Source organism: Ixodes scapularis, unplaced genomic scaffold, assembly GCF_016920785.2.
Source record: "Ixodes scapularis isolate PalLabHiFi unplaced genomic scaffold, ASM1692078v2 PGA_scaffold9__187_contigs__length_104089568, whole genome shotgun sequence".
Taxonomy (NCBI): domain Eukaryota; kingdom Metazoa; phylum Arthropoda; class Arachnida; order Ixodida; family Ixodidae; genus Ixodes; species Ixodes scapularis.
In genome coordinates, this window is record NW_024609884.1 from 48,291,305 (window position 1) to 48,318,049 (window position 26,745).

Below are 26,745 nucleotides of genomic sequence, written 5' to 3' on the forward strand. Positions count from 1 at the left end.
CGAGCATCTTGTTTTAAAACAGGGCGACAAGACAAGGACAAAGTAAAGACGAGACAGACGACGGCGCTACTAACTGAAGGGTTATTACCCCCGCTCCCATATACATATGGGCAACAGCCAAATAAACAAAGTGCGAAAGAAAAGACACAAAAATGCATGCAGTTTCAGCATCTTATTAGTTAGATTATACGGTGCTGTGTCATAGTCGGTCCCCGACACGCACCAGTAAATTTCTTTATCGGTCAGACCAACGGAGGCCGTGCTGACACATTTGTCTTTTGGTTTGTTTATTTCGTAATCTTCTATTATCTCCCGAGTTAGTTTGTCACTGCTCCTTTTCAGTATTTTGCTTTTCTGGTAGTCAAGGGTGCATCCACAGTCACGGCAGTGAATTCTCAGATGACTGGAGATTGGTTTCGTTACATTATACTGATGATCCCTCAGTAGGGGCTCATTAATGCACCGTCCGGCTTGTCCGACGTAGAACCTGTCACACGACAGAAGAATAGAATGCACGACGCATTCTCGACAGTTAACGAAAGGCTGTCGCTGCTCTTTTGTGCAATGTTTCTTCTCTTCCCCGATCTTGTTCACCTTCCTGCAGAGGGCAGACAAACGCTCTGGAGTTGAAAACACGACTTTAACTTCTGTTCTTTTTCCATTCTCTTTAAACTGTGGGTAATATTGTACAAATACAAAATAACCGACACTTTTTTTTTTTTTTGCTACGGGTTTTTGGGTTTTCGTTACTTCTTGGGCGCTTTTTCAAGTTTTTCAGCAATTGTTCGGCCGCTGAAGTCAGAATCTTCTGTGGGTAGCCGACATTCGCAAGTCGGTCTACTTGTTTTAACAAGCTATTCGACATGCGGTGGTGACACGATTTAAAAAGGGCAGAATTAAAGCCATGAATTCACAATTGCTCTCTTCACAATCTTGAAATGTGCTGAGCCGAACGAGAGGATCGGCTTGTCACTTCTGGGCTCAAAAGCCCAGCATATATGCCCGGCTGACAAATACAGGCCTAGGTCTAAAAATCGGATGAAATTGTCGATTGTCGATTCGTGCGTCAGTTGCAAGGGTGCAAGACAGTCTTTAAAATATCCAAAATGCGAGTGAATTCGGATGACCTGCGCAAACAACGCAAGCCACAGCAAGTTAGCCGATTCCGACGCCACCGTCGGCATCTCGCTGAGCAAAATCTGTAAAGTTGCCGGACACGCGAACAAAATACCGCCAATTGTAAAGATATGCCACGCCAAGGCGGGGAGTGTTCGTGCAGCCCGCGAGCAAAAGCTCCCGCCATCCCCCTGGGGGTCAGCGCGGCTCCGCAAAAAAAGCGTGACGTTGTTACCACGTGATGCGCATTGTCCGAGAAGCAACAGAGAGATTTCTTCCCCGTGTGTGTACCCCTTTACGTAAAGCAAAATCAGAACGGGAAAAAAACGAAAGCTAGGAAAGTAATGTCCTATGGCAAGTAAATGAGAACGCGAAAGAGAAAGCTAATAGAGCTGTTTAACTAATATATATGGATGATTTCATCCCAATCGTGCCGGCAAAAAGGGTCGAATTTTTAATTTCGCTGAACAAAAGAATGTTATGGCGTCGTCTCTGACAACGCAGTAGCCATAAACCGCAAGTTCGTCGGATTTTTTGTTCTCGACTTACGATTTTTAAAGAAGGCCGCGGCGGAAAGCAGTATTTTTCACATCTGTCGTGGGTCGGACGTTTCGCTCGATCTCCCGCCGTGGATTATATAGTCCACGTTATATTAACTTCTTTTTTTTTCAAGCACTCTGTGAGCACAGGTAAAAGGCTCTAGTACCATAAAATAATTTTAGGTGTTTTTCTTTTTTTCTGTAAAAATGTCAAAAACGCCACCTCGGTTAGTTGTTGACGAATTTTGCCAATTAAATATTGGTGATCTACTTGGGTTACGTCGATACTTTTTATATCTATGGAGATCCCAAAACACGCTCTTTATATATATTATAAAATCACTCATGGCTGTATAAAATTCCATCTGCGGTACGTTTACGTTAATGTTGTGCTAAAACCAAAAAGTACCAATTTTAAAATCAATTTTCTCAAAAACCTTTTTCTTTTTTTGTTGTGAAAATGTAGATATGAGAGTTGTCTACTCAAAAAGCAAGTCGAGAAAGTGTGTATTTTGTTTGCATGTTTTATATTTAAGCATCAATATCGTACAAAAACGTGTTTTTACGGCTCGAAACGGACTTGTTAATTGCGCGTCTTCATGAACTTGGAAATATTTTTGCCTTTTTTCAACGTTCCCACATAAAAATGAAATACAGTAGTTCCACCCTGTTATCTTTATTGATCATTTAAATTTCATTATGGGCGGCAAGCTACATTGGAGGAGTTCAAAAGAGAAAGTGTTGTGTTCGTGCCGACAACAGCTACACCACCGAATAATAACTGGGTTTTATTCGGTGACGGCCATCAGCGACCGCTTGTCCTGCTGCCGCTCGAAAGTCCCTGCACGCGCTCTCTGCTCGTGCACGCACGTCGTGCTCGTCGTCGTCGTCGGTGCACTAGTTCAATCGCTATCGATTATGACACTTCTCCCCCCTTTAGAGACAGTCACCATATTGTTCAGGGAACCTTCTCAGGCGTACCGGTCTGGATGATGCTTTGTCGGGTTGTGTGCTAGAGACTGGTACTGGCGTATTTTGCTCGACGTTTTCTTTTGGTGGTTCACCGTTGATTGGAATAGTCCACTGGGCCGCTGGGCCTTGAGCTGACTTTCTACTCGTGTCCTCTAGACACGCTTCCGCTACCGGCTGGTTTGATTGTTGGTTAGCTCGGTTGCTGATGTGGTCCTCATGGCGCCGAACAGCCCCTCGCTTTGTAGCGACTAGCCAGGATCGAGATCCCATCCTCTTTGTGACAGTGCCCGGCATCCAGTGTCCCGGCTGGGTGAAATATTTCACAAATACGTTTCTGCCGATAGAAATGTTCCTGGGGGAACAAGACTGCTTAGTATTTTCTTCGGTTTTCCTTCCTTGGTCGGTTTGGATACGACTCAGCCGAGTGATTGCAGTTGACAATTGTCGTCCAAACATCAGCATGGCTGGCGTCTCCCCTGTTGTCGCACTTGTGGTTGTATGCTGCTTAAAAAGAAACCGAGCAAGTCTGCAGGCAACTCCACCTGTGTTGTCTTTGGCCAGTGCTTGTTTGGTTTCTTGCACCATTCGTTCGGCTTGTCCGTTTGTGGCCGGATGGTACGGAGCACTGGTGATGTGCTTGATTCCGTTGTTCTTAAAGAACGCTTCCGTTTCTTGTGACACGAACGATGTTCCGTTATCCGTAACTACCTTTTCTGGTAGTCCAAATGTTGCAAACAAGCTCCTAAACTCCTCGATGACTGAGCTGGATTGAATATTTCTCATTTGTCGCACCTCCAGCCACTTGCTGTAAGCATCCACAGCAATTAGAAACATTCTTCCTTCCAGTGGACCAGCAAAATCGGCGTGAATTGTTTCCCATGGTTGCGATGCTCGGTGCCAATTTGGACCGGTTACTTGTGGTGGAGAGCGCTGGTGCTCCTGACATGTAAGGCACGATCTTGCCTTTCGCTCAATGTCCCTATCTATGCCGGGCCACCACACATATCCACGCGCGGCGCTCTTCATGGTCACCACGCCTCTGTGACCAGCGTGCAGCAAATCCAATACTTGGGCTCTGCATGCTGTAGGAGCTATAATTCTTGAACCGCGAGTGAGAGAGCGGTTGACGGTCGACAGCTCATTCGCGATACTCTTGTATGGACGATAATCTTCGCCCTTCAAACTTTGTAGGCGCCATTCTTGAACAGCCTTGTACACGTGGGTCAAAATCTTTTCTTGTCCTGTCATTTCTGCAATCTGCTCAGGTCAAAGTTGAGGAATTGGAGAAAGTGCCAACATTAGCACGTCTCCCGGCAGGCAGGGTTCGTCTACATTGCCTGGTAGAGGCAGTCTGCTAAGTGCATCCCGATCTCCGCGAGAGTGGGCGGTTGCTAAGGCGACGGCGTCTTCGGCAACACGGACAACCAATCGGAGAGCTCGACATGATTCAAAGCAGTTTGAAGCACGTAATTTTTTTTTATTGGCTTTCACTTTTTGTTTTAATTTCTTCTACACCTACACACACACACGTGGATTTTTAATTACAAACACAGGCGGCCTTTCCCAAGCCGCCTGCGTTTGGCTCTACTCTGCAGCTAAATTACCGCTTGTCTGGAGCATAGAGTTATTATAATGTACGCTAGAGGTTCAACTGGCGCTAGTGTCTATGCGACTTCCGTGACGCAAATTGAAGCAGACAGCAACCAGTCTACATTTGCGGTGCTCCTGTGCATTCCTATGGGAAAACGCGCGTGCATTTTGTCTCTTCGCCGGAAAACAACACCGAACACTTTGGTTATTTGGGTCGTACCGAATAGTATGTACCTTGATTAACATTCTAAAAGTGTAAGTGCTTTAGTTAGCGCATTTTTCTTCATCGGTGAGCGATGTTTAACTTCGCTACATTTCAGTCCGAAACATGTATTCCGCAGCAGGTGTGTAAAAACAAGCGACGATTCAAAGCAAAATAACAACCGAAGGGAATATAGAGTAGTGTTCAAGGCTCGCCAGCGTCTCGGTGACGCTTATATATTGCTAATAAGCCAGTCCTCTCACTATATGAAAATGACCCCTTCGTGCATGAGCGGATAAAGACATTCAAAACGTTAACAATAAAGTACGTGGGCCGTAAAAAGTGTATTTTCGTATTGTTTTATCTACCGGGCACCTTTAAGCCTGAATGCAGACACTTGTTCTCAAAGATTTCGCGCGTGCGGGTGATATTTTAAACGTAGAACAAGCATCTTCGCGCAGAGCAGAAAGAATAAAGCGGTGCTTACTTACTTAAAATCGGAATATATTACGTGACCTTCAATTTATTTTGATCATGCACGCACTGGTAGTTACTGATCCAGTGTTACTGAGTAGTTCTTACCGTCTCTCTTGGCTTTCCAGATGTCCTTCGTTCGTTTGGCACGTATATCCCTCATGCTGAAAAGCGCCGACGTCGCGTTCGCGCTAACACTGTCCGACAGTGCACATAAATACACGTACGAAGCCGTTTTAGCACCGTTTTTAATGCAACGAATTTGAAAGAAAAACACAGTAACTGACCAATTATTTCATCTGCGTGACTGAGAAATGTTCCAATGCGCCTAGTACGCACGAATTATTCGTGATATTTGCTCTTATAATCGAGCGCAGAGAGAAAATGCACTTGTTTTTTCCCATAGAAATGCATTACCGGAAGTCAATTTCGGACTAGTTGCTGTCTGCTTCAATTTGCGTCAGCACACTAGCGCCACTTGAACCTCTAGCTTACATTATAATAACTCTATGGTCTGGGGTTCTTGTCCGTGCAGTGATATGTCGACGCTAACGGGATTTAATCGTGCCCGAATGCCGAGGCCGGGATAACTGCCTTCGTTGAGCGATACGAACTCGATCGCAACGAAGTCAACACAACTGTCATCATTGCTAAAAGAAAATGGCCCGTGCCAGTCGTTTGCAAAGCGGCGTAGATCGAAACAAATCGCCGCGGCGTTTTTCGTGGCCTCGGAGATGCAAGAGCGAGCCACTTAAAGAAGATACGTTTGAACTACGAGAATGTCAGCAAGAGCCACGTAAATACCTGTTCACACTCGGAGCAGACGCGCGCGTTTGATCGAAGTGCTGGATTCGCCCTGTTGGACCGCATCTCCGGAAGCGCTTCGGGACCGATCTTTTCCAATTGCAACTCGATGCTGACGTGACACTCGGCCAAGAAAAGTTGGACCGGCATCGCGTAGCTCCCACGAACTGTTATAGCTCGACAGTGACGTACAGTCGTGTCAGAGAAACCCTAAGTCCATCTGGAACTCTTACAGTACATAATTTCACTGATAACACAAAAACAATCACTTGATCATACGCAACGTCCGGAGAGGTGCTAGATGTACTTCTTAGTTTTACAAACACTCGGAGCACTGTCCTTTTGTCATACTCTCGTTGTGAGCGGGCAACTTAAACATACATATTTGACCACATTTTCTTTCGGCTCCGTATCATATCGGACAAACAACCCAGAAAGTTTCTGGGCTAAGGCACATTCGTTCTATTCAATGAATGCAGCACACGTGGTACCTTCGAAACTCCCCATTTCATCAGTGCCTGGGCTAATTGTCAAACTGATTGTCAATGCAAAATTTTGATTCTTAGATACTTGCCAAGTGCCCGTCACATGACAGACAGACTGTGTCTGCCCCAGAGCATGGAAAGAAATGGCTATACAAAAACGCCCCCCCCCCCCCCCCCCTTTCCAGAAAAAAGAAAAAAAAAATATATATATATATATAGGGTGTTTTTTTTTAAGCTTAACAGAATTTTTAAAAAAGAAACCATGAAAGCTAGGTTAATGCGGTCTGCGCAGGTGAGTTATACGGCCAGGGGGACATAGTATAGGGGGCTAATTGTAACGATCAGTCGGCTAATTATTTAAAATTCGTTAATTAACTTTTTAATTAATGAAAATAGACATATAGTTCCAATTAGAAACTTGCCCAGCGTCATCGAAACCACTAAATCAGTAATTTTCAGTGCACAACTACGCGTGAGAAGCGTAGTTGTGCACTAAAGTTACCGCTCGTGGAGCAGGTACAAGGCTGGGGCTAGATAAGAGGCGTCTTATCGCAACCGCTAGCTTTGTACGTGCTCAACGAGTGCTAACTTTAGTGCACTACTACGCTTCTCACGCGCTCAAAGTCTTTCTGACAATGGCTGATTTAGGGGTTTTGGATGACGCCAAGCAAGTTTCTAATTGGAACTATATGTCTATTTTCATTAATTAAAAAGTTCAATAACGAATTTTAACTAATTAGCCGACTGATCGTTACAATTAGCCCCCTATACTATGTCCCCCTGGCCGCATAACTCACCTGCGCAGACCGCACTAATCTAGCTTTCGTGGTTTTTGAAAAAAAAAAAAAAAATGCTGTTGAGCTTAAAAAAAAAACACCCTATATATATATATATATATATATATATTAAAACATTGATGTTTTTTATCTTTTTTTTATCTTAGGGCCGCAAATGTGGCGTATTTCTAGCACAATAGTGGAAGATAATAAGCGCTCAAAGAAGAAGGAAATTGATTGCAACGCCTCCTCGTTCGATCGAGTTGTCATGACAACTGCGGACACTCCGCTGCGGAAACACAAACCAAACACTTCTATTCACTTGTGGCGTTGCATACAAGCATCCCTGGATTGCGCGGCAAAAGACGGCCGCCTTTGCGTGTTTAGCTTCTCGTCTAGGGAAGAGATGCGCGGAAGGATTTTTTTTTCTTTCTTATGGAACAATAAATATTACGACGGGCAGTAGCATACGTTGTCTGGAAAGGAAGACAGGAGACGTAGAAGTGTCGGACACCTCAGCCAACGGAAGTGTCGGTCGTAATAAAAGCGCCTTGCAACAGCACCTTCTGTAACAAAGCCTGGTTTTTCTAGGTCAGTGATGCCACCTATCGGAGGCCAGCGCGAAGCACAGTTTACACAGCGCTGCGTCAGCATTAGGCTGAGAACCGTGTTCTCGCTGATTGAACACGAGTTTAATCTCTCGCTTCCTCAAACGTTTTCGAAGAAGAAATCTAACCTCTAAATTTAAAGTCAATTGCTTAGGCATCGTCCAATGGTACTATAAACAATTAATGACATAAACCACGCTACTATTTATATTCATAAAGGTAATTATTTTACATTTAGCCTAAATGTCACAAAGGAAATAATAAAAAAAAATCAATCGCTTCACTTTAGGGTTGTGCGCCGATTAACAAAAAAAAACTTCACCCAGTAATTGTTTATCTTTAATCGACTTATTAGTCAGTTCATTGGTCTAAAGAAGGCTAAACGAATTCCTAAAAAATTTAGAAATTATAAATATAACATTATCCTTAAAGGGGATTTGTAAAACCTGAGGTGATGCAGGAACAGTAGCTTTTAATTAGACCATTTCATTTTATTTATTGGTTTGTCTGGCACCTATTCAAATGCCACGTACTGATGACAGTAGTAGAGAAAATGAGGAAATAATTGTACGCACAGTTTTCACTGATAGCAAGTTGGCAGCTAAAGTCAATATAAAAGTAATTGCAACGTCTGATATAAACTTGTTACAACTAAAGCTCAGGCCCAAGCTGTCCCCTTCCTCGTCAGATATGCCAGTTAGTTCCAGTAATGTGTAAAGGTTATCTCCCATGAGTACTATGTAATCTGCATGCATTAGTCCAGGAATTACATGTATTACATTTTGCCCCCCTTCCGTGTAGCTCACACCAACACTTAAATTGCTTTGCTCTTATTTCTTTTCCATTTCACTTATAAGGAGCAAGTCGAAAGCCTTGTATGAGCCCACTCTTTATTGCGTTTAGGTTGAAAAAATGGACCTATAAACTAACTTAATTCAAGAGAAGAAAAAAGAACCTGTTTCGGCCAATCCAAAGTAACGAAGACCAGTGTCAACGAGGTACACTATCACAACAAAACGTTCCGACGCCGGGAATCGAACCCGGGCCTTCTGGGTAAAAGCCAGATATCCTAGCCACTAGACCACGCCGGAGATGCTTTGTGACAATTGCAATGTACCGATTTGGTGTACCATCTCTGTAACGCTACTTCAATAGTACAACAGCGCCAGTTAATCGCAAACGATGTGTCTAATTTACGCACTTCACGCTGGACGTCGCCATTGCGCTTAATTTTTACGCAAGGAATCGTTTGCACAAGAAAATGCCACGCAAGTTTAGGAGGTACACTGAGCGACACAGTTAGCGCGAGCAAGACGCTGTACCTTTTTAGCCTTTTACTCAAACATGGTATTTTCGAGCACTAAGCTATAGACCTTTGCAAAAAGAGCGCTCTGGCCGCCGCCATTTTGCGGATCGAGCGACCCCTATCAGCCACAAATTTCTGGCACCCGCCTGAGCTGTGGAAACCCGGTCAGCGTGACTCCCCACCTGCATTTTGCATTCGGAGTTCGGGGGCTTTTCTTGGATGTTTTTAGTTTATTCGCCTGTTTAGGATGCTTACCCTTTGTATGTTATCTTCTACTGTGAGAACCAGAGAATACCAGGGCTCGTAGCCTGCTCGGCCTTCGCAGGAAACGAACGAAGAGAGCGAACGTCAAGCAGCCCGCGACGCAGGAAGTTCTACGTTCTTGAAGGATTATTTCCGTTGAGATAATCTCCAAAAATCCTTCCCGGCTGTGTTCCGGGTCTTCGCGAAAAATATATGATAGGGTCAAGTCCGACACGTTTCTTCATTTGCTTTGAAGCTGTGCAAAAAAGCTGCTCTCTTCCACATGTTCCTCAATACACGCCGGATTCCGTCCGATTGTAGTGAAGTGACTATTGTCGACATTTTATATTGGATATGCGGTGTTATTTGAGACCTTTCTCAAATCCTGTTCGGATAACGCGGCACCATGGGGTACGTACAATATATGTTGTTCGATTGATGAGACTCATTGAATTTCATATCGTGGGCGGGAAATGTCCATGCAGTTCGGATATCCTGTGTCGTCAAATATTTTGACCTATATAGATTGACACGGCTGAGTGTACGGTGCCGTAAAACGATGAACATAAAATGAAACATTCCACTTGCATTTGTTCAGTCGCGTACGGACTCACCAAAACAGCTTTCATTTCTTCGTTTTTGTTCCCAAAAATAGAGCACTGCTTTTTTAAATACCTCTATAAATTATGTTCGCCACAGAACACAAAATAAAAAAGAAAACGCGGCAATTCAGCCACTAACAGCGTCCGGAATTGCGCTTACGCAGGCTGCCACAGCTCACTGGCGAGAAACTCCACAGCTCAGCGCAGTCGGGCAACACTGACGTACACTCTCAAAACCAGGGACGCGCGCTGTAAATCGCTTCGTTCGAGACTGCCGCTGGAAAGGTCTATACCGCTCAGGTTGGTGTCCCGAGTTAACGCTTTACCCGAGTTCGACCAGGTTCGAATTTTTCGAACTTTTAGTGGAAAGTTCGACTACCTTGTATCGAGGTTCGACTCGTGTGCGCATGCGCGTCAGGCTGGCTCGTTGGCTTCGGATTGGATGGTAATGGCTAAGAGATGAATTAAGTGCAGCGCTGATTGGCTAGTTCAGTTAATACAGTACTAAAAATTAAGTTATTAACTTCTTCAGTGATTAGATTTAGTTTCTTTTAGTTGCAGCTGTTCACAAAATAAAATAACCCTTTGCATAAAAAAAAATTCTCCAAACCTAGACATGCTTGTATCAAGGGCTGGCCACACTGTCCACAAAGTCGAACCGGTCGAATCTGGCGAAAAGGTCGAAGGTTCGTCGAACCCCGAAAGTTCGACCAAAAAATCTGGTTCGACAAAAGTTCGCGACACTCCTAGTAGCAGTGTTGTGCCGAGTACATGCGTTTATTCTAGCACACTAATAGTTTTCACGTTAAGCCATACGAATAGATGCTAGAAACCGAAGATCGCAGATTTGGAAGCAGTGTAACAGTGTGTAACGCTTTTTGTTTAACGCAATATGGCCTAAGTTGCTCTTGCGCCGTAACACCCCAATCATCATCATCAGTGTGTAACACTTCTGCTACGTCGTGCTACATTTCAGTGAAATCTAAGGAATTTGTGCCAACTTCCGCCTATGATATTGATTCCGCTTTATCAATATGGAAACTGATAGCTTAAGTGTCGCTACACGGTCGGATCGTTACGGTATGCCGAGGCGAGTTTTAAAAAAAATTTCCAAATATCGTTTCGAATACGATATTATTCAGGCCATATTTTTGTACCGCCGACCCTTTGGCAGTTCCGTTTTACTCGAAATAAAATTAAAATTTGCTCGTCAGGTGAAATATTTGAATTAAAATGATTAACGGAGGCCATAAATGTACGAACATTCCAAACCACCTAAATTCAACAACAAAAAAGAAAAAAAAAAACGGACATCAATGTCTGGTGGGGACGGAACAGCAAAACACGCACTGCACTGACGAGAACCTGCCAACTGAAGGTCAGCAACGACGGCAGGGTCAGCAGGGTCACGTGATACCAAAATAGCGGCGCCCCTGCAAAGTTGCTGAGCGCTGAGAAACACTTCGTTGTCTTAATTTGACGTGCACGGTCATCTGGCGGCAGCACGACAAAACATTCTCCGAAAAATCTCCTTGCCCTGGACAAAAGCCCACTGGATGAAAGACTCATAGGCCTCTAATTATTGTCATCCAACCTTCCAACCTGTCTTGAAATTTCTCTACACCGTTGCTGTTCAACTTGTAAATGAAGAACGTGCACCCTGTTGTTGTTGTTTTTTGCAGGCTGCGAGACTTTCTTTGGCTTTGACGCGGCGGTGGATGGGCTAGGGCAAGATTTGTGCCCGTTACTCGAAAAATGTAATGGATTACAACTACAAATTACCGAGCCTCAAATGTAATGGATCACCGTTACAAATTGCTTTCGCTGAAAAGTAACGGATTACTTTACTCGTTACGTTACAAATTACATTCACGTTATTTTCCCCGTACACTCATCAAGAAAACAATAGACACAATCTTGAGGTTTTCAAAAAATGTCGTGCAATACTACTTTCCATTTCTCATACTCAGGAAAAGAAAAACAGGATGAAAGGCGATGGAAAGAGGCTGAACTTCTCGGCGTTGTCTTTTTGATGTTTGTTTTTGGCATATATTTGTATAGGCCTTGCACGTTTTGCGAATGGTTCTAGTGAACGGTCATACAAAAAAATCGTGTTTTATTTTTGGTAGTAGTACTCTTCACGATCTTTTTTTTTAAATCTTGGTAGGTTTTATGCGGCTGAATTGCCTGCTCCACTTTTTGTATTATGTTCATATTAAAAAAAAAAAAGTAACGAGTAATTGAAGTAATCCGTTACCAATATTGTAACGAAATTACATTACAAATTACTGCCCCAGGAAAGTAACGCCGCAATTACAAAATTACTTGAAAAAGTAACGGATTACAAGGAATTTGGTACTTGTAACGGATTACTTTTTAAGTCTGGCTAGGGCAGATAAGGCGGCGTTTGGCAGCACAATGGACTCGGAAGATGCCATTTTGTACCTGCGGACTTCGATCGCTTCGTCGTCTGTGCTAGTTGTCGACTTCTAAACGACGGCGAACCCTATCAAGGGGCTTTAGCTGCTATAGGGCAGTGTGGGGGAAGTTATTAAATTTGCTGGTTTATAAAATTATGTCAGGTTTGAAACGGTCTTATTGGGACTGGTCTTATTGTACAGGACGCGACATAATTAGTGAACATGATGGTAAGCTTGAGACTGGGGTAGGAAAACGGGACTCCCTTTCCAGAGGTGCAGTGAGGGACAGCGGGGGTTTGAGCCGCCAGCGGTGCCCCGCGAAGCGGCGTGTACGGGTGGGCCAGGTGTGTTATATTTTTAATGAGCCATCCACAGACTGTCGCCGCGAAGGTGTCGTTAACGGGGGGGGGGGGGGGGGGGGGGGGGGGGGGTTAACACTTGTTCTAGTGATATTGTTATTGTGTGACCGGTCTGGCTGTATTCTATCGTGTGACCGGTCTGGGTGTACAACGGTTCGCTCCTAAAGTGATGGATTCCAGTGGCCAACTTCGAGTAAAGCCCGACCGCCCAGACATGGTCCGCCTTCTTTGTAAGCGGCACGCGCACTTCGTCTACGCTTTCAGGCGCCAGAGGTTGGCCCCATTTGGTGGCAACCCTTTCGAAGTTATCGGCGCCTTGAGGGTCACCGACATATTCGTGGTGCACTGGTTTGAGGCGTGCAACACAAAATCCATCACTTTCTCCTTTTCGCCACCACTCTGGCTGCAGACGCCACTCTGGCTGCAACCACAATACGGGAGAGTTCCCAAGAGTCGCGCAGGCATATTCCATTCAGCACGCCAGCCGATCGTCGGCAGACGGTCTTGGCCAAAGACTGTCGGAGCACCGCAGCGCCGAGTCGGAGTGCCTGCTAGGCCTATCTGCCGAGCTCGCTTGGTCGGGGTCGGTGGAATCGTGGCCGTGGAGCTTTTCCCGGGTGTTTGTGGATCCAGCGTTCTTGTTCGTCGTGGTCTGTTTCAAGTACTTTTTACTTTTTTCTTGCTGCTTGAAGTCGGGACGCGTGAGAAGCGCACGTAGAAAAACAAACGTCTGTTCGTCATCGCGACCAAGTAACTGAGCGACGCTGTCGGCCATGCTGATTTGATCGTAAGAAGTGCGTAAGACAGCTTCAGAGCTGTCCATAGGATTCCCTCGTAACCTGCGCAAAACTTACGAAAATTTCGTTTCGGGAATACGAATTTGTTCTTAAAAGGGCGATGCAACGATTTTTGTATTTTGCGCAAATAGCGCTTAGAACGGATCCCTGACGACCTGTGAAATACCCGTTCGTTTTTTACCACATGCACGCAATCGAAGTGGCAGAAAAAAATAAAGAAAAACGAGCAGAGTTCACCCTCCAACTCGCAGCCAGAACAAGCGGCCACGTGATCTGGAGCCGATTATATGCCGCCAATGTTGATCATAGCCATGCGCTGGGGTTGGCTGAAATCGCTAGATCCTGGGAAAGTAACGCCAAGCTCCGCGTGTGGTCGCCATCTTGGTCCATGAAATGAGCAATTTCTCCTTGACCCCTCCGTTCTTGGTTAGCGTATCTAGATTCGCTGGTGACGGGTAGCTTTATTGGGTCGTTTTTTGTATACTGAGATTTTGCTAACCACACACCGGCGAAACAGGCGTGCACGTTCGTACCACCACCAGATGCTGTGTCGGTGCTTGGAGGCACTGAAATATAAGTTTACTGTCTTGAAATGCGCAAGAAGAACAATATAATTGTAAGAGATCCATGGAGATGGGTCTGATTAATAAGTTGATCGCATACGAAGTGCCAAAGACTCTTATATTGAAGAGGAACGCTTCCAGTACGATGATGCTCCATGGTGATCTTGGCGCGACTGGTTTAGATCGACCCCCTGGAAGCTTCCAAGATTTAAATGAACCAATATGGCGATTTCCATGGCAACGTAGGCCGATTAGCCAATCGCCTTGCAAGGTTTTGGTCGCCTGTATGTTAGTATCCGTTTGTGTCCGGCTAGCAGGTAGGGAAGGCAATGGCGCTACTTTCCCAGGATCCAGTGACTTTAGGGTTGGCAAGGCACAGGACACGCGCTGAATTCCAGACATTGTTATGGTTCGGCTGTTGTCGTCATTGCAGCGATTGGACACAGGACACTACCCGAATGCTTCTCGAGCTATCGATTATCACGAGCCCAGATCGAGTGTACACGCCATGCTCGGGTCCAATCTATGAGCCGCATTCAAATATCGTCACTGGGAGGTACTGCTACCGCCCAGCTACGTCATCAGGTTTTGCGAAGGAGAGATTGAATGAAAATGCTCGGTTTTGTCCTCGATATTACAGCGCAACAAAGGAGTTTCTTGGTCAGTGGCGTTGCGAGCGAGTATCCTTGAGTCCCACTAGTGCCAGTAAGCTCGTGTAAAGTCAAAAACATTCCAATTTAACATCGTTGCACCGCCCCTTTAAGTTTCGTCTTACGCACATTTTTGGCGTAAGATCGTTTCGTGAATCTGGCCTCTGATGCTTGGGTAATTTAACAGTACGGTAGCTAAACTCGTCGAACACAACTTTGTGTCCGAAAGTTGCGGAACGCGCTAATTGGACTCTGGCGACGCTGACGTCAAGCCGAGCGAGGTGTCAATCATCCAAGCTCTCTCGGTGCTCAAATTCCAGCGAGAATGTAAAACACAAAGTCGTAGCGAGCTCCATCGAAGCGCGTGCGAGCAACACCGTGGTGCGAGCCGATTGAACGGCTGCACTGATGCCGTCTCGCCCGAGTGTCCCTACACCCCTACGCCGCGTTAGAGTCAATGATGCGTAAATTGTACCTAGGCGGCCGGTAAATACTCTGAACTTTCTCGTCGCAAGATCGTCGCGTGTGGAAGTTATTGGTGACGACAAAGTGACGTTTCACAACTTTGGGAAGGAGTTATTTGAGGCCAAAATCTTCGCTTCGGAATCGAGGCGAAGATTGAACTTTGTGATGTGGAGCCGTGCGCGGTGTACGCGGGCGGCTTTATAGAGCTCATCTTCCGCCACTGTCAACAACGCCACCGGGGTCACCCACAGGCGGTTTGTGTAGAGACGTCGGTAATGTCAGAGAGATGAGGGGAAACGGGGAATAACAAAAAAAAAAAAAAAAAAAAAAGCTCGAAGAAAGTGAAATAAGAAAAATTAAAGACGTTTACAAATCTTTGTAATACGAAATTAGAGCTCAACTCTTGAGGAGGAATAAGGGAGGGTACGGAGAGGAGGGTATGCCCCTTCTCCTCCCCTCTTCCTCTCCTCCCCTCCTCCTCCCATTCAGTTTTTCCGCTAAATTTAGCAGGGAAAAGGGCATCACATGACAGTCTAGCGGAGAAGTGAATTGGCGTTGAAGTCACGTAGCTGGGAATTGAATTGGTGTTCGAGGTCATGTGACGTCAATTTCGCGCTAAATTTAGCGGGCCGGTTACGCCGACGGCGACGCCCACGCCGCGAAACCCGAAAACGGGCGCCGAAGAGCTGCACTCTAAAGAAAGAATTAAGGTACGACCAACACACACACACACACACGCACAAACAAATAGGAGTCTCAAGAAGGGCCGTAGAAATTGTTCGGGAGAGAGAGAGAGGGGAGGTGATGGTGGTGAAGAAGGGGGATATTCCTTTCCCCTAATATTTTATTATAACTCTCCGAAATGCTATGGTGGTTCGGGGCTGGGGCGATATAAAGTCACTGGATCCTGGGAAAGTAGCGCCAAGCTCCCCGTGTGGTCGCCATCTTGGTCCGTGAAATGAGCAATTTATTCTTGACCCCTCCGTTCTTGGTGAGCCGATCGAGATCCGCTGGTGACGGGTAGCTTTGTGTAGTGGTTTTTTGTATACCGAGATTATGCTAACCACACACCGGTGAAACAAGCGTACACCGTCGTACCACCACCAGATGCTGTGTCGGTGCTTGGAGGCACTGAAAAATAAGTTTACTGTATTTAAATACGCAAGAACAATATAAGTGTAAGAGATCCATGGAGATGGGCATGAATAATAAGTTGACTGCATACAGAGTGCCAAAGACTCTTATATTTGCGAGGAACGCCTCCAGTACGATGATGCTTCATGGAAATCTTGGCGCGACTGGTTTAGAACGACCCTCTGGAAGCTTCGAAGATTTAAATGGACCAAGATGGCGATTTCCATGGCAACGTAGACCGATTAGCCAATCGCCTTGCTATGTTTGGGTCGTCTGTATGTTAGTATTCGTTTGTGTCCGGCTAGCAGGTGGGGAAGGCAATGGCGCTACTTTCCCAGGATCCAGTGACTTTAGGGCGATACACCCTCTCTCCCCCCCCCCCCTTCCACCCTTATGCCCCTTGCCCCCTCTTTCGACGCAACTAGGGGAGGAGGGGCTAAATCCCCCCCCCCCCCCCCCCCCCCTCCCCGTCCTCCCGTTTCGACGACCCTGCTTAGAGGTGTTCCAATGAGCAATGACGCGAAACAGCACAGCCTGCAATTTTCGAAATAACGGTTCAAGAGATTCTGGAACTAAAACGGCTCGCGTTCCATGAACTCAAGAGTGGCCATGACGGACTTTCAAGCGAAAGACTCGTGCCAGGGCACGTATATAGTGTGCGGGCGCGTCCAGTGACGTCATTTTATAGTTGATACCTTTGACGATGGAGTCAGGATTATCAGTTGTGAACGACAAATTTCATGGTGCGTGTTCAAATCGACGATGTCAAGTTTAGTGTCCTTGCGTTCTTGAAGCATCACCGCCAATATTGACAGCCAGACATTACTTTTATTTCCTTATTTCCGTTGATAAACATACTTAATCCCAAACTGACTGATCTTCGAATGTCTACCATAAAATGATTTTATCTCGCCGATGAAGGGACAACTGCCCGGAGGCGAAATTCGCCCGAAAGTGGACAACGGTAGTCGGCTGGTTGTGACCTAGCCACGTCGGGTTACACTTTGGCCAGATTCGAAATGCCGAGATAAATCAAAAGAACGGCAGGGACGCTTTTTAGTAAATGCTGCTTTATCGGCGAAAATAAGAACGATACCAGACTATCAACTTTGACGGTGTTGATTTTAAAATGCAATTCCCAAGCATCCATCGTACTTTTTAGAGACCATCAAACATGACGGTCGCAGCTGATAATCTTTGTTGTGACGTCACACGTATGAGCCACGGTCGTCTCCGCGCGCTCTCTAGTGCTGCTCTTGTTCGGTGCCTAGGGAGGCGTAGGGATTTTTCGTCCCTTCAACGAAAAACGTCACGAAGACAGATGGATCTGCGGGTTTGTGAGAAAGGAAAACTTCGCAGCAATCTTTCGGCTCCTCCCCCCACTATGTCATAACACAAAGAATATTTTTGTTGACGAGTTTAGCGACCTAGGTCTTTCGAAGCAAGGCAGAGTAGCTAAACGTTTCTTCATTTTTATGGGCCCTTTTTTACGTAAATTGTAGACACTGTAAAATTCAAAAAAAAAAAAAAAAAGAGCAGAGCGGTATTATACTGATTTCTTTTCCCCCTTACCGTGGGGAGTTGCGGTGGCAACATGGCCAATTGAACACGACGCCAGCCGCGTACGTCGAGATCGCGTGCGACTCAGCGGACTGTGTCACAGCCCATGTGGCAGTTTCAAGACTAGTTCACACACTTGCGACTGATTACGACCGCGCCTGACCGGGGATCTCGTGATTAATTCAAAACGTATTTAATTGAACGAAAAGGGATAGAGGCCGGATATCTTGAACCGGAGTCATCGGGTGAGGGGGGTTAAAGACAAGAAAGAGGGGGAGAGAGAAAAGAAAAAGGAAGGGTGAAAGGGAACTTAAATATATACATGGCTACATGTGGCCCTTCTGTGTAGTAATAAATCTAAAATTTCTTCGCGGTATTGCTGTGAATGGAGACTAGTTCATTCCTCATGTGTTGTGGGTCTGTGGCTAGAAGGTATGTGGGCTAGACTGAGCTCTCTTGTGAAGGTGTGTTTCCGGCACTCCCAGACGATATGCATGCAAGTTGCCGGCATAGCGCACGAAGCGAGCTGGGTTCATAATCATCAGGGTGTATTGGCTTGTAGAACCGTGCTCGCCATACGGGTGTAATGGCCGCCTGCCCGTCTGGGTCTGCAGCCTCCTGAGACATCTTCTCCCACCTAGGATACTCGGGTGTTACTGGACTAGGAGGATCAAGGGGAAGCAGATCCATCAGGCAGCGCTTCCTAGTTCTCCTGCCCTGCTTCTTGCGTTCGAGGGGATCTGGATGCATTGCGTGTGTTGATGATCCAAGGGGGCCGCAGAGCCTTGTGAGGGTTCATGAGCGTCTAGCCAATCCTTAGCGGCTCGGTCAACCTCCTCGTTACCTGGTATACCTGCGTGGCCAGGTATCCATAACTGTGTTTTCCCTCCCTGGGAGTGTACTCCTTGGCATGTTTCCTTGATGCGTCTCAGCGTGGTGTTTATTATTATTATTATTATTATTATTATTATTATTATTATTATTATTATTATTATTATTTATTTATTTATTTTCTTTTTGCAGTTCGTGCATTCTTTTACGGCCTTTGAGTTCGTAAAGAAATGCAGCTTCTTGGCGTCAAGATCTTATGTCGTTTCGGTTACTCAGTGCTTCCGAAATGGCTAAAAGCTCTGCTGTCTTGGGGCTTGGGATTAGAGGAGCTCTCAGACATTGTGTGTGAGCATCTCGGAGTTAGTGGAATGCCACGACGGTCTTTCCATAAGAGTTGCGCCCTGCGTCTGTGTGATTATTATGTTCTGGGGTTGGCGTAAGGGGTTTATGCCTCACTAAGGTGTTTTTATTGGTATTTCGTCTGCTTTGGGCTCCTTCGACTTCCCCTCCCTGGGGTGTTGGCTGGCGTTTGATAAGGGTGTCCTCCCACAGGGGCGTGGGGGTGAGTTGCTTGGGACGTGGAATGTGTGTTGGCCTATTTGGGACAGAATCACCCTTCCATGCGGCAACATTGACTAATTAATGCCATGGCTGCTATTTCTTTGATTCAGTTTAACTGTGCGGCTTGTTCTAGCTTGTTGATAAGTGTGATCTTAGGGAGTCCCATGATCACTCTCATTGCCGCTCTATTTAGAGTTTTTTGGATTTTTTTCTTGGGTAAAGGATAATTGTAGGCCCATACACCGCTTTAGAGACTAGCAGAGATCCGATCGATTTTCTGAACAACCCCTCTGCTCCCCCCCCCCCCCCCCCCCCCAGGTTTTTCCTGTGGTGCACTTGATGATGTGCAACCGATGTTTCCAATGCGCTTTGATTCCTTTGAATCATCCTCTAGCTCCGCCGTATTTTTCGATATTGAGTCACAGAATCTTAATGTTCCTGTGCTGTAAAAGGGGCCCCGTGTAATGATAATCCAATTTAGTGTCAATGTCTTTGTTCCGCCCTCTACAGTTTGAGATCATATAATCTGTTTTGCCAACCGATAGATTCACCCCTGCCTCATGCATGAATGCTAGTGTAATGTCGAGTGCTTTTTACAAGGTGGCTTACTGAGCCTCCAACGACATGTTTGTGGCCCAGAGGTTACGTCGTCTGCGTATATTGTAAATCCTAGGTCTGCTACGTCTTGGAGACGGAACGCGAGTTCGGAGATGGCCATGTTGAGGAGAGCTGGGGACAATACAGCTCCTTGTGGGATTTTTGTAGCATTGGATGTGGGGGCACCCCTGGTATCCCCTACAATGACTTGAAGTTGAAAGCTTCGTTGGGCAAGGAATGAACGGATGAAATTCTGAAGCCGGACCCCCAGGCCAATGCGTTCCGCGGTCTTGATGACTGTGTGGTGTGATACGGAGTCGAACGCCCTCAGCCGCGACCACGGTGCGTGTCTGGAATTTGGGTGGCGTCACGAAATAATGGTGAATAAGGTCTAGGCTGTCTTGGGTAGACAAGTTTGGTCGGAATACTGTCTGCATGGGATGCAGAGCATCTAAACTAGCTAACGCTTTTAAGACACTTTAGACGGCCCGCAAAAATTGATTTCTCAACGTATCGTGCTGCAATATGCTACAGAGGTGCAAACAGCTGGTAAAAGTTTATAGTGAAACAAAATCAAGGAAAAACTTACCTTCTTCAAAATAAGAAAAAAAAAAAAGAAAACCTGTTTATGGCAATCTACGATGCCACTTCGCAGACGATGCACGCGTAAGGAGAAGTGCTGCCGACAGATGGCGTACGCCGCGTCGTGGGAGCATAAAGGTATTACAATAAACGCTAGAGGCTCATCTGGAGCTAGTGCCTATGGGACTTCCGGTTGCAAATTGAAGCAGACAGCAAGCAGTCTACTTTTCCAGCCTTCCTGTGTATTCCTATGGGAAAACGTACGTGATATTTTTCTCTTCACCAAGGAATAATAGAAATCAGCGAAGTTTCTTTGCTCGTACAACGGGTACTATGTAGCTTTATTCAAACTCTAGAAGCGTAATTTACTTAGTTAATGTTTTTCTTTAATCACTGACCGATGTTTTAGTTAGCAAATATTGAGGCCCAGGTCTATATGTTGTACAGCATGATATGTCAACGCAAGCTATCAATAAATCAATGCAAGCTATCAATGATTATTCATGGATAGTTTGTTACTAATCCAGTACGTGTTCTTCGTTCCATAACTCCATGCTTCGTTCTTGTCGTTTGTTTTGATTCTTTGATTTGTCATATATTAGCATCCTTTTGGTTTCTCAAGCTGATTCACTTTGCGTGCTTCATAGTGTTGACTATACGCGTAAATACGTGCCCTATAATAGCAGTCTGCAACGTCAACACTTATTATACATCTGTATTGGGCTATTTTAGCGCAGTGTTCGACGCCATGAATTCTAAAGAAAAACACTCTGACACGTATTTTAGTACATCCGACTGTAAAACGTTCCAAACTTTTTATTCCGTCACAACACAAAGCAATATTTACACTGATAATCGAGCGCGAAGAGAAAACGCATTTGCGTTTTCCCATAGGAAGGTATTAACGGAAGTCAAATTTAGACTGCTTGCTGTCTGCTTCAAAATGCAACAGCATACTAGCGCCACCTGAACTTCTAGCGTTTATTGTTAATAACTTTATGCGTGGGAGCGCCGGGCGATTCAGGTTGCTAGCAGACGTTCTCACAAAAGAACCCAAATCGGCCGGCGCCAACGGACGGTGCTCAAGGAATCTCTTGAATAGGTGTTTGTTTAAGCTTTCACTCCATAACTAATTTAAGCCACAATATTGAACGAAACAAAAGTTATCATCATCCAAACCAGGTACATTATCGTCAAAAGGGCCAGGTTCCAGATTTTTTTACAAAAATAAACAAAAACAACGGCAGATTTTTATGAAAATTTGGCGCTCGTAATGTAGCCTCAAATGCCATGTCAAAAGTTTTTTTTTTTTTTTTGTTTTTGTTTTTGTTACGCGAAAGGTGCCTCAGCCTGTCAAAGCTCCCGAATATGCGACCTGTCGAAGTTCCAAAATACGCGATCGCCCAAATCTCAAAAATCCGCCTCTTGTCCTTTTGAAGTAAAAAAAAAACGCGAAAATTAAAAATAGAACGCAAAAACGGTTTTCAGTTTTGTTCTAGAAAAGAGTTTTTCCAGAATATATATGTTTTTTCAAAAGATTGATTTTGCGACATGACCCCCTTTTTCTTCACAAATTCCAATAGAATCACCCCCCCCCCCTCCCCCCCCTAACCTGGAAAGTAAAATGCGGGTTGCAAGTTGCAACAGGCGTGCATTAGGCATTGGACGCCCGAAATGTGCCAGGCATTCAGGGTTTATATGTAAAAGGAGGTTGGGTTCCAAAAATCAGGGCCGATGAAAGTAGAGCTGAATGCGATCAATTATTGTTTGTGGAGCCTCTACACTTGCTCTCGAGCCCATGCGTATTAGGAGCGCGTGCAATATAGACGAAGAGCACGTTGACCAGTGATGAATGTTTGTTACCTTATATAGTCACCGGAGAGCTTAGAAACACTAGGCGTAACAGGGGCCAAGAGTCTTATGGCCCGCAAGCGATCGAGGCGTTCAAGAACGCCAAAGAACAAATCACAAAGTAAGCCGGAACATGACAAGCCACGCTCTGCGTTTCTTAAGCTTCTATTTAATACGCATGAAAAATATGAAACCATGCACACGTTTTGAAGCGTAGTTTGCTGAGCTGAATTTACGAGATTCGCACAATGTCCACAAAAAAACAAAAAAAAAGGGGGGGGGGGGGGCTGTGCAGCAATCTTCTTATAATCGTACAAGACTCGGTCAAAGGGAAGAGAGACGAAACTAATCCCTGGAGAAGGGGAACAAGAGGGACAAAGGACAAACACAAACAAATCTCACAAATCTCCAGCTAGGTGACTGGTGCGCGACCGAACAAATCCGCCAGCCAAAGTCCCGGACACCGCGGCACCATCTCCTTACCAGCACGGTGCTCTTGGCCACCATGAAAGTGCTCCTGGACACCAAGTACGACACCAGGAAGATGCTGGAGCCCATCAGCGACGACGTCACGGCCGTCAGATAGAAGGGGTACGCGGGTCCAAGAAGCAACCACACCGGGGTACCGTACCACAGTACCAGGCAGAGCGAGATGCTGGACAGCGCCTACGATTACACGCCTCTGTCACGAGGGCCCATACGCTACGTGCAATTTCCATGCACGTGCATAACAAACTATTTCAGCACACTTTGCGAGTCTGGCGTGTGTTTAGTATGACTAATATTCGTATATCTGATTAATATACCGGACTATAATCAGAAAGCAACCTTACACAGTCATTGCCTGTAAAATTTGACGAAGAGGAGGCCTCTGCGAAGTCAACTTTACTCTCAAGAATCAAGACCGATCTTCCAAATTACATTTAAACGACAGTGTCACACCGGCTTTCTCCTTATGAGAAAAATATAGAATTCTGTTAAGTTTAAGTTCTTACTTTGCTGCCAGGCTGCAGTGGAATGTCAAGGCGATACAAGCTTTCTATTGCCTAACCGTAAATGCTGTCTGCTCTCAGCCGTCTCACGTGGCAGGCCAGAAGGCGGCCGTGGCTCGAACGACTTCCACAATTTCACACAGTGTCCAGTACATTAGCCTAACAACACTTGGCAAATAAACGACGAATGCCCGAACACCAAGCACGCCTCACCACTTCCGCGAGCTTGTAAACGCCCGTCCTGGTGTTCACAATCCCCAGGTTGATGCATCCGCAGTACACTTCCCCGCTCTGCGTCGCCGACGAGGCCGGGCTGAGGTACCTCGTCGTAGTCGTGGTTCTTGTAGTGACTGGCCTCTGTTTATCCATACTTCCCTAACAGCAGGCAGCATGCGGCGAAATGCGCAGACACCACAACACAGACCCGACACAACGAAAGGGTACATTGCACCGGAAGCAGACAGCGGCATTGGACGATGACGTCAGAGCCAGACTCGGAGTGCTGGCGACATGAAACAGAAGGGGCTTTTCCAAGTTTAGAGAGGGCGCGGTGTAACGCCCCGAAGTGGAAGGAGGAGCTGGAGAAAGAGGGTGCCGTCACCGGGAGAAGCAAATCCAACTTGGGTCGGCATTCCCAAAATACACCCCTCTACAGCGGTGCCGCTGAGCTCCTGCAAAGGAATCCCCCTTTTGTGGTGGGTGTGGTATGTACGAAGGACTGAGCTTGAAGCGTTTAGTTTCTCGGAGAACACCTAAAAGGTGCCGACACTGCTATATGCCGTTAATAAAACAACAAAAGAACGCTCAACAGCATGCTTCTGCGCGAAGCACGCGGAATGTGACCACCTTTGGGTGGTCACATTCCGCGTGCTTCGTGAGTATACCCATCGGGCATAGAGGCATTCGAACCCGGAATCACTGGGCGGCGCTGTTGGCTGTATGCCAGGGTCCCCGGCTAGCGCCCAGAACACCGCTAAACCAAGGAATTGGGTCTGTAAGCCCTCTTCTCGCAAACCATCTGAAAAGCAAGCCAACTTGTGGGTGTTGTCAAGTTTCCGAAGAATGAACTATTTATAGCGATTTGAGAGTATCCCGCTCGCCCATTCGCGCGAAGTCGCCAGTTCGAAAACTAGTGAGCTTCTGTTTGTACGCCTGTCATATTTATCAGCACCCGACGGAACATATAATAAACGAAGCAAGGCAGACACTAATGGTCAAGATTTATTAGGCACAACAGAGAAAATACAACAACTAGCTTGCATATAGGATTCCTACTGGCGTTGTCAATAAATACGATTCTATTGCTCAAGATTGTAACAACAAAAGGAACTTGTACTTTGAAGCCTGTGTAACGACGTACTGTAACATAACCAAAAATGGCTTTCACAACACGTTGGTGGGGTTGATTGAAATCCTGGCAGTATAGAACCAGCTGATAAATTGGGTTGGCAAAATGTACGCCAGGGCAGATCGGGCTGCCTCCGACAATTTCTTATGGCCCATTAAGCATTGGTTTCATCAAGGCACAGCCTCCGCTACACGTTCTGAACGTGTAGCTACGTAGAGTCCCGTCAGACAGTGACCAGGTATACAACTTCTCGAATACGAACTTCTACGAGGCACCACGACAAAAGAAGAAATGCTTCCGCACATACAGAACAAGAAGCTCCGGGTGAGCAACAGCACACCACGTCTTACCCTTTGTGCTACAGGGACATGAAGAGAGCTACAGCAAGCTACAGTGGCAGTGGCGCCAACATGAGTATTGATGAACAAGCGTGTGTAGTGATTTTACATTAAGCGACAAGGCAGGGCGTGCGGTTATGACACCACGATGGGCCATGAAAGCTTCATCCCTGTCTGAAGATGCGGAAGGAGAACACAGCACCGAGGAGGTACAAGGCCCCGTTCATGATGCCGAACACCTGAAAGAAAGCAAAATATGGTCGATGGTCATGAACAATCTCACAAAGCTAATTCAAGCACATGTCAAGACTTCAGAATGACCTTACTGAGGTCTAGAAGCATTAAGAACTATTCTTTGGAAGTGTCTTTATTTTACAGGCTTCTTGCCCTTGGGTATATATGTACTCCCAGGCCAGGACACAATAAGATAAACTGGTTTTGTTCCGGCCACGAGACATATTTTGAAGTAATCATCTACCTTACATTCAGCAGTTTGAAACAAATAACCTATAGTCCTATGACATCGAACGACGAAGTACTACGCGAACGCAAAACTCGAAGCCACAAGATAACTCACCGAATTCGTGGTAATTAGGTTATTCCGAAGAAACATATAGGGGCCGGGCAAATATTTCTCAGGAAAGAAAAACATCCCGCGAACGTCACAAAAAAAAAAAAAATAAAAAAATAAAAAACTGATTTTGTATAGTCTTCAAAAAGTAAAATAAAGTTGCGATGTATCACAGCGCCTTCTGATTGGTCCAGTCGGAAATAGCAAGCGTACAAAGACGATAAGCGCCGCCGCGACTATGCACATGAAACAAGGTGGAAAGTTGGGCGAGTTGGTTGATGGTCATATTGAATGGGTTAAAACAGCGCAGAAAGACGAAGGACCAGTAAAAGAAACCACACAGACACAGCGCTGACTTACAACTGAAATATTTACTGCTGAACCATTCAGCAAGTAAACTTGAAGGAATACAAACATAAAAGCAATCGCCCCGAAAACACGTCATCCTCCACTCAAGCCGACACGTCATCCTCCACTCAAGCCGACACGTGGCTACACGTATTTCCCCGCCCTTCTGAAGCCGACACGTGTAGCCACGTGTCGGCTTGAGTGGAGGATGACGTGTTTTCGGGGCGATTGCTTTTATGTTTGTATTCCTTCAAGTTTACTTGCTGAATGGTTCAGCAGTAAATATTTCAGTTGTAACAAAGCGCTGTGTCTGTGTGGTTTCTTTTACTGGTCCTTCGTCTTTCTGCGCTGTTTTAACCCATTCAATATGCACATGAAGTGAGACATATATGGCATCACGTCGTCAGCATGCAGTTGCAAGCTGGCGGTCGTGGTCGTATACTGAGTACACACGTGTCTGAACCATGGCCTCTACGCAGAAATGCTTATTTCCAACTTGACTCACAGCAGCGGCTATCTTGGCATCGTAGACCTCTCCCTTGTAGCGCGAGTGGGTGTCCAGGGTTTTTGTGAGGAGGGTGATGCCAGCCGCCAGGTACAGCGCACACGCCACCAGGTGGAACAGGATCTCCTGCAAGATGCAGTTGGGGGTTTCCGACCTGTACACGCTCCCTCATGCAAAGTCCCAAAGCTCAGGGACGCGGAATGCGGCCCACAATTCAAATGGTTCAAAAATGACCAAATGAGAACACCCACCACACTCCGAGAGGATACACGATCTAAGTTCGAAGCATGTCTTAGGGCCTCGATTACTATAGCTTTCCATCTGTCGTTCTCTTACTTTTACTTTCCTTTTAAACATGTAGGTAGCACAACGAAGCACATAGGAAAGAGAAGTATTTGACGAGTACGATGTGTGTGTTGATCAACATAAACCACACTCGGCACCAAATAACCATGTTGTCCGTGTCCTCAATGCCCATATAATTCGTCGGTCTCTATGTTACTCTTCTGTGAGATTCAATATACTGAATGTTCTTGTTTTTTTTTTTTGTTTTTGT

At 45.8% G+C, this 26,745-nt stretch overlaps 2 protein-coding genes and 1 non-coding gene across 4 annotated transcripts in view; all 3 read right to left on the reverse strand.

Annotated features, from left to right (window-relative positions):
• LOC115321272 overlaps nt 1-26,745 on the reverse strand; it is a 37,231-nt gene that overhangs the window by 8,790 nt on the left and 1,696 nt on the right. The window contains exons 2-3 of the mRNA XM_042287147.1: nt 23,293-23,925; nt 22,571-22,753 (exon numbers count right to left, since the gene is read on the reverse strand). Coding sequence (XP_042143081.1) covers nt 22,571-22,753; nt 23,293-23,448 — 339 coding nt within the window. The 5' untranslated portion in view covers nt 23,449-23,925. The remainder of the gene's footprint in view (nt 1-22,570; nt 22,754-23,292; nt 23,926-26,745) is intronic.
• On the reverse strand, nt 8,586-8,657 carry Trnae-uuc. The gene has a single exon. It is a non-coding gene; the product is annotated as a tRNA-Lys (tRNA).
• The window catches only part of LOC8036391, a 32,345-nt gene continuing 29,887 nt past the window's right edge, over nt 24,288-26,745 (reverse strand). For both annotated transcript variants that reach the window (XM_042287148.1, XM_042287149.1), the window contains exons 3-4: nt 26,190-26,315; nt 24,288-25,004 (exon numbers count right to left, since the gene is read on the reverse strand). In XM_042287148.1, coding sequence (XP_042143082.1) covers nt 24,930-25,004; nt 26,190-26,315 — 201 coding nt within the window. In that variant the 3' untranslated portion in view covers nt 24,288-24,929. The remainder of the gene's footprint in view (nt 25,005-26,189; nt 26,316-26,745) is intronic.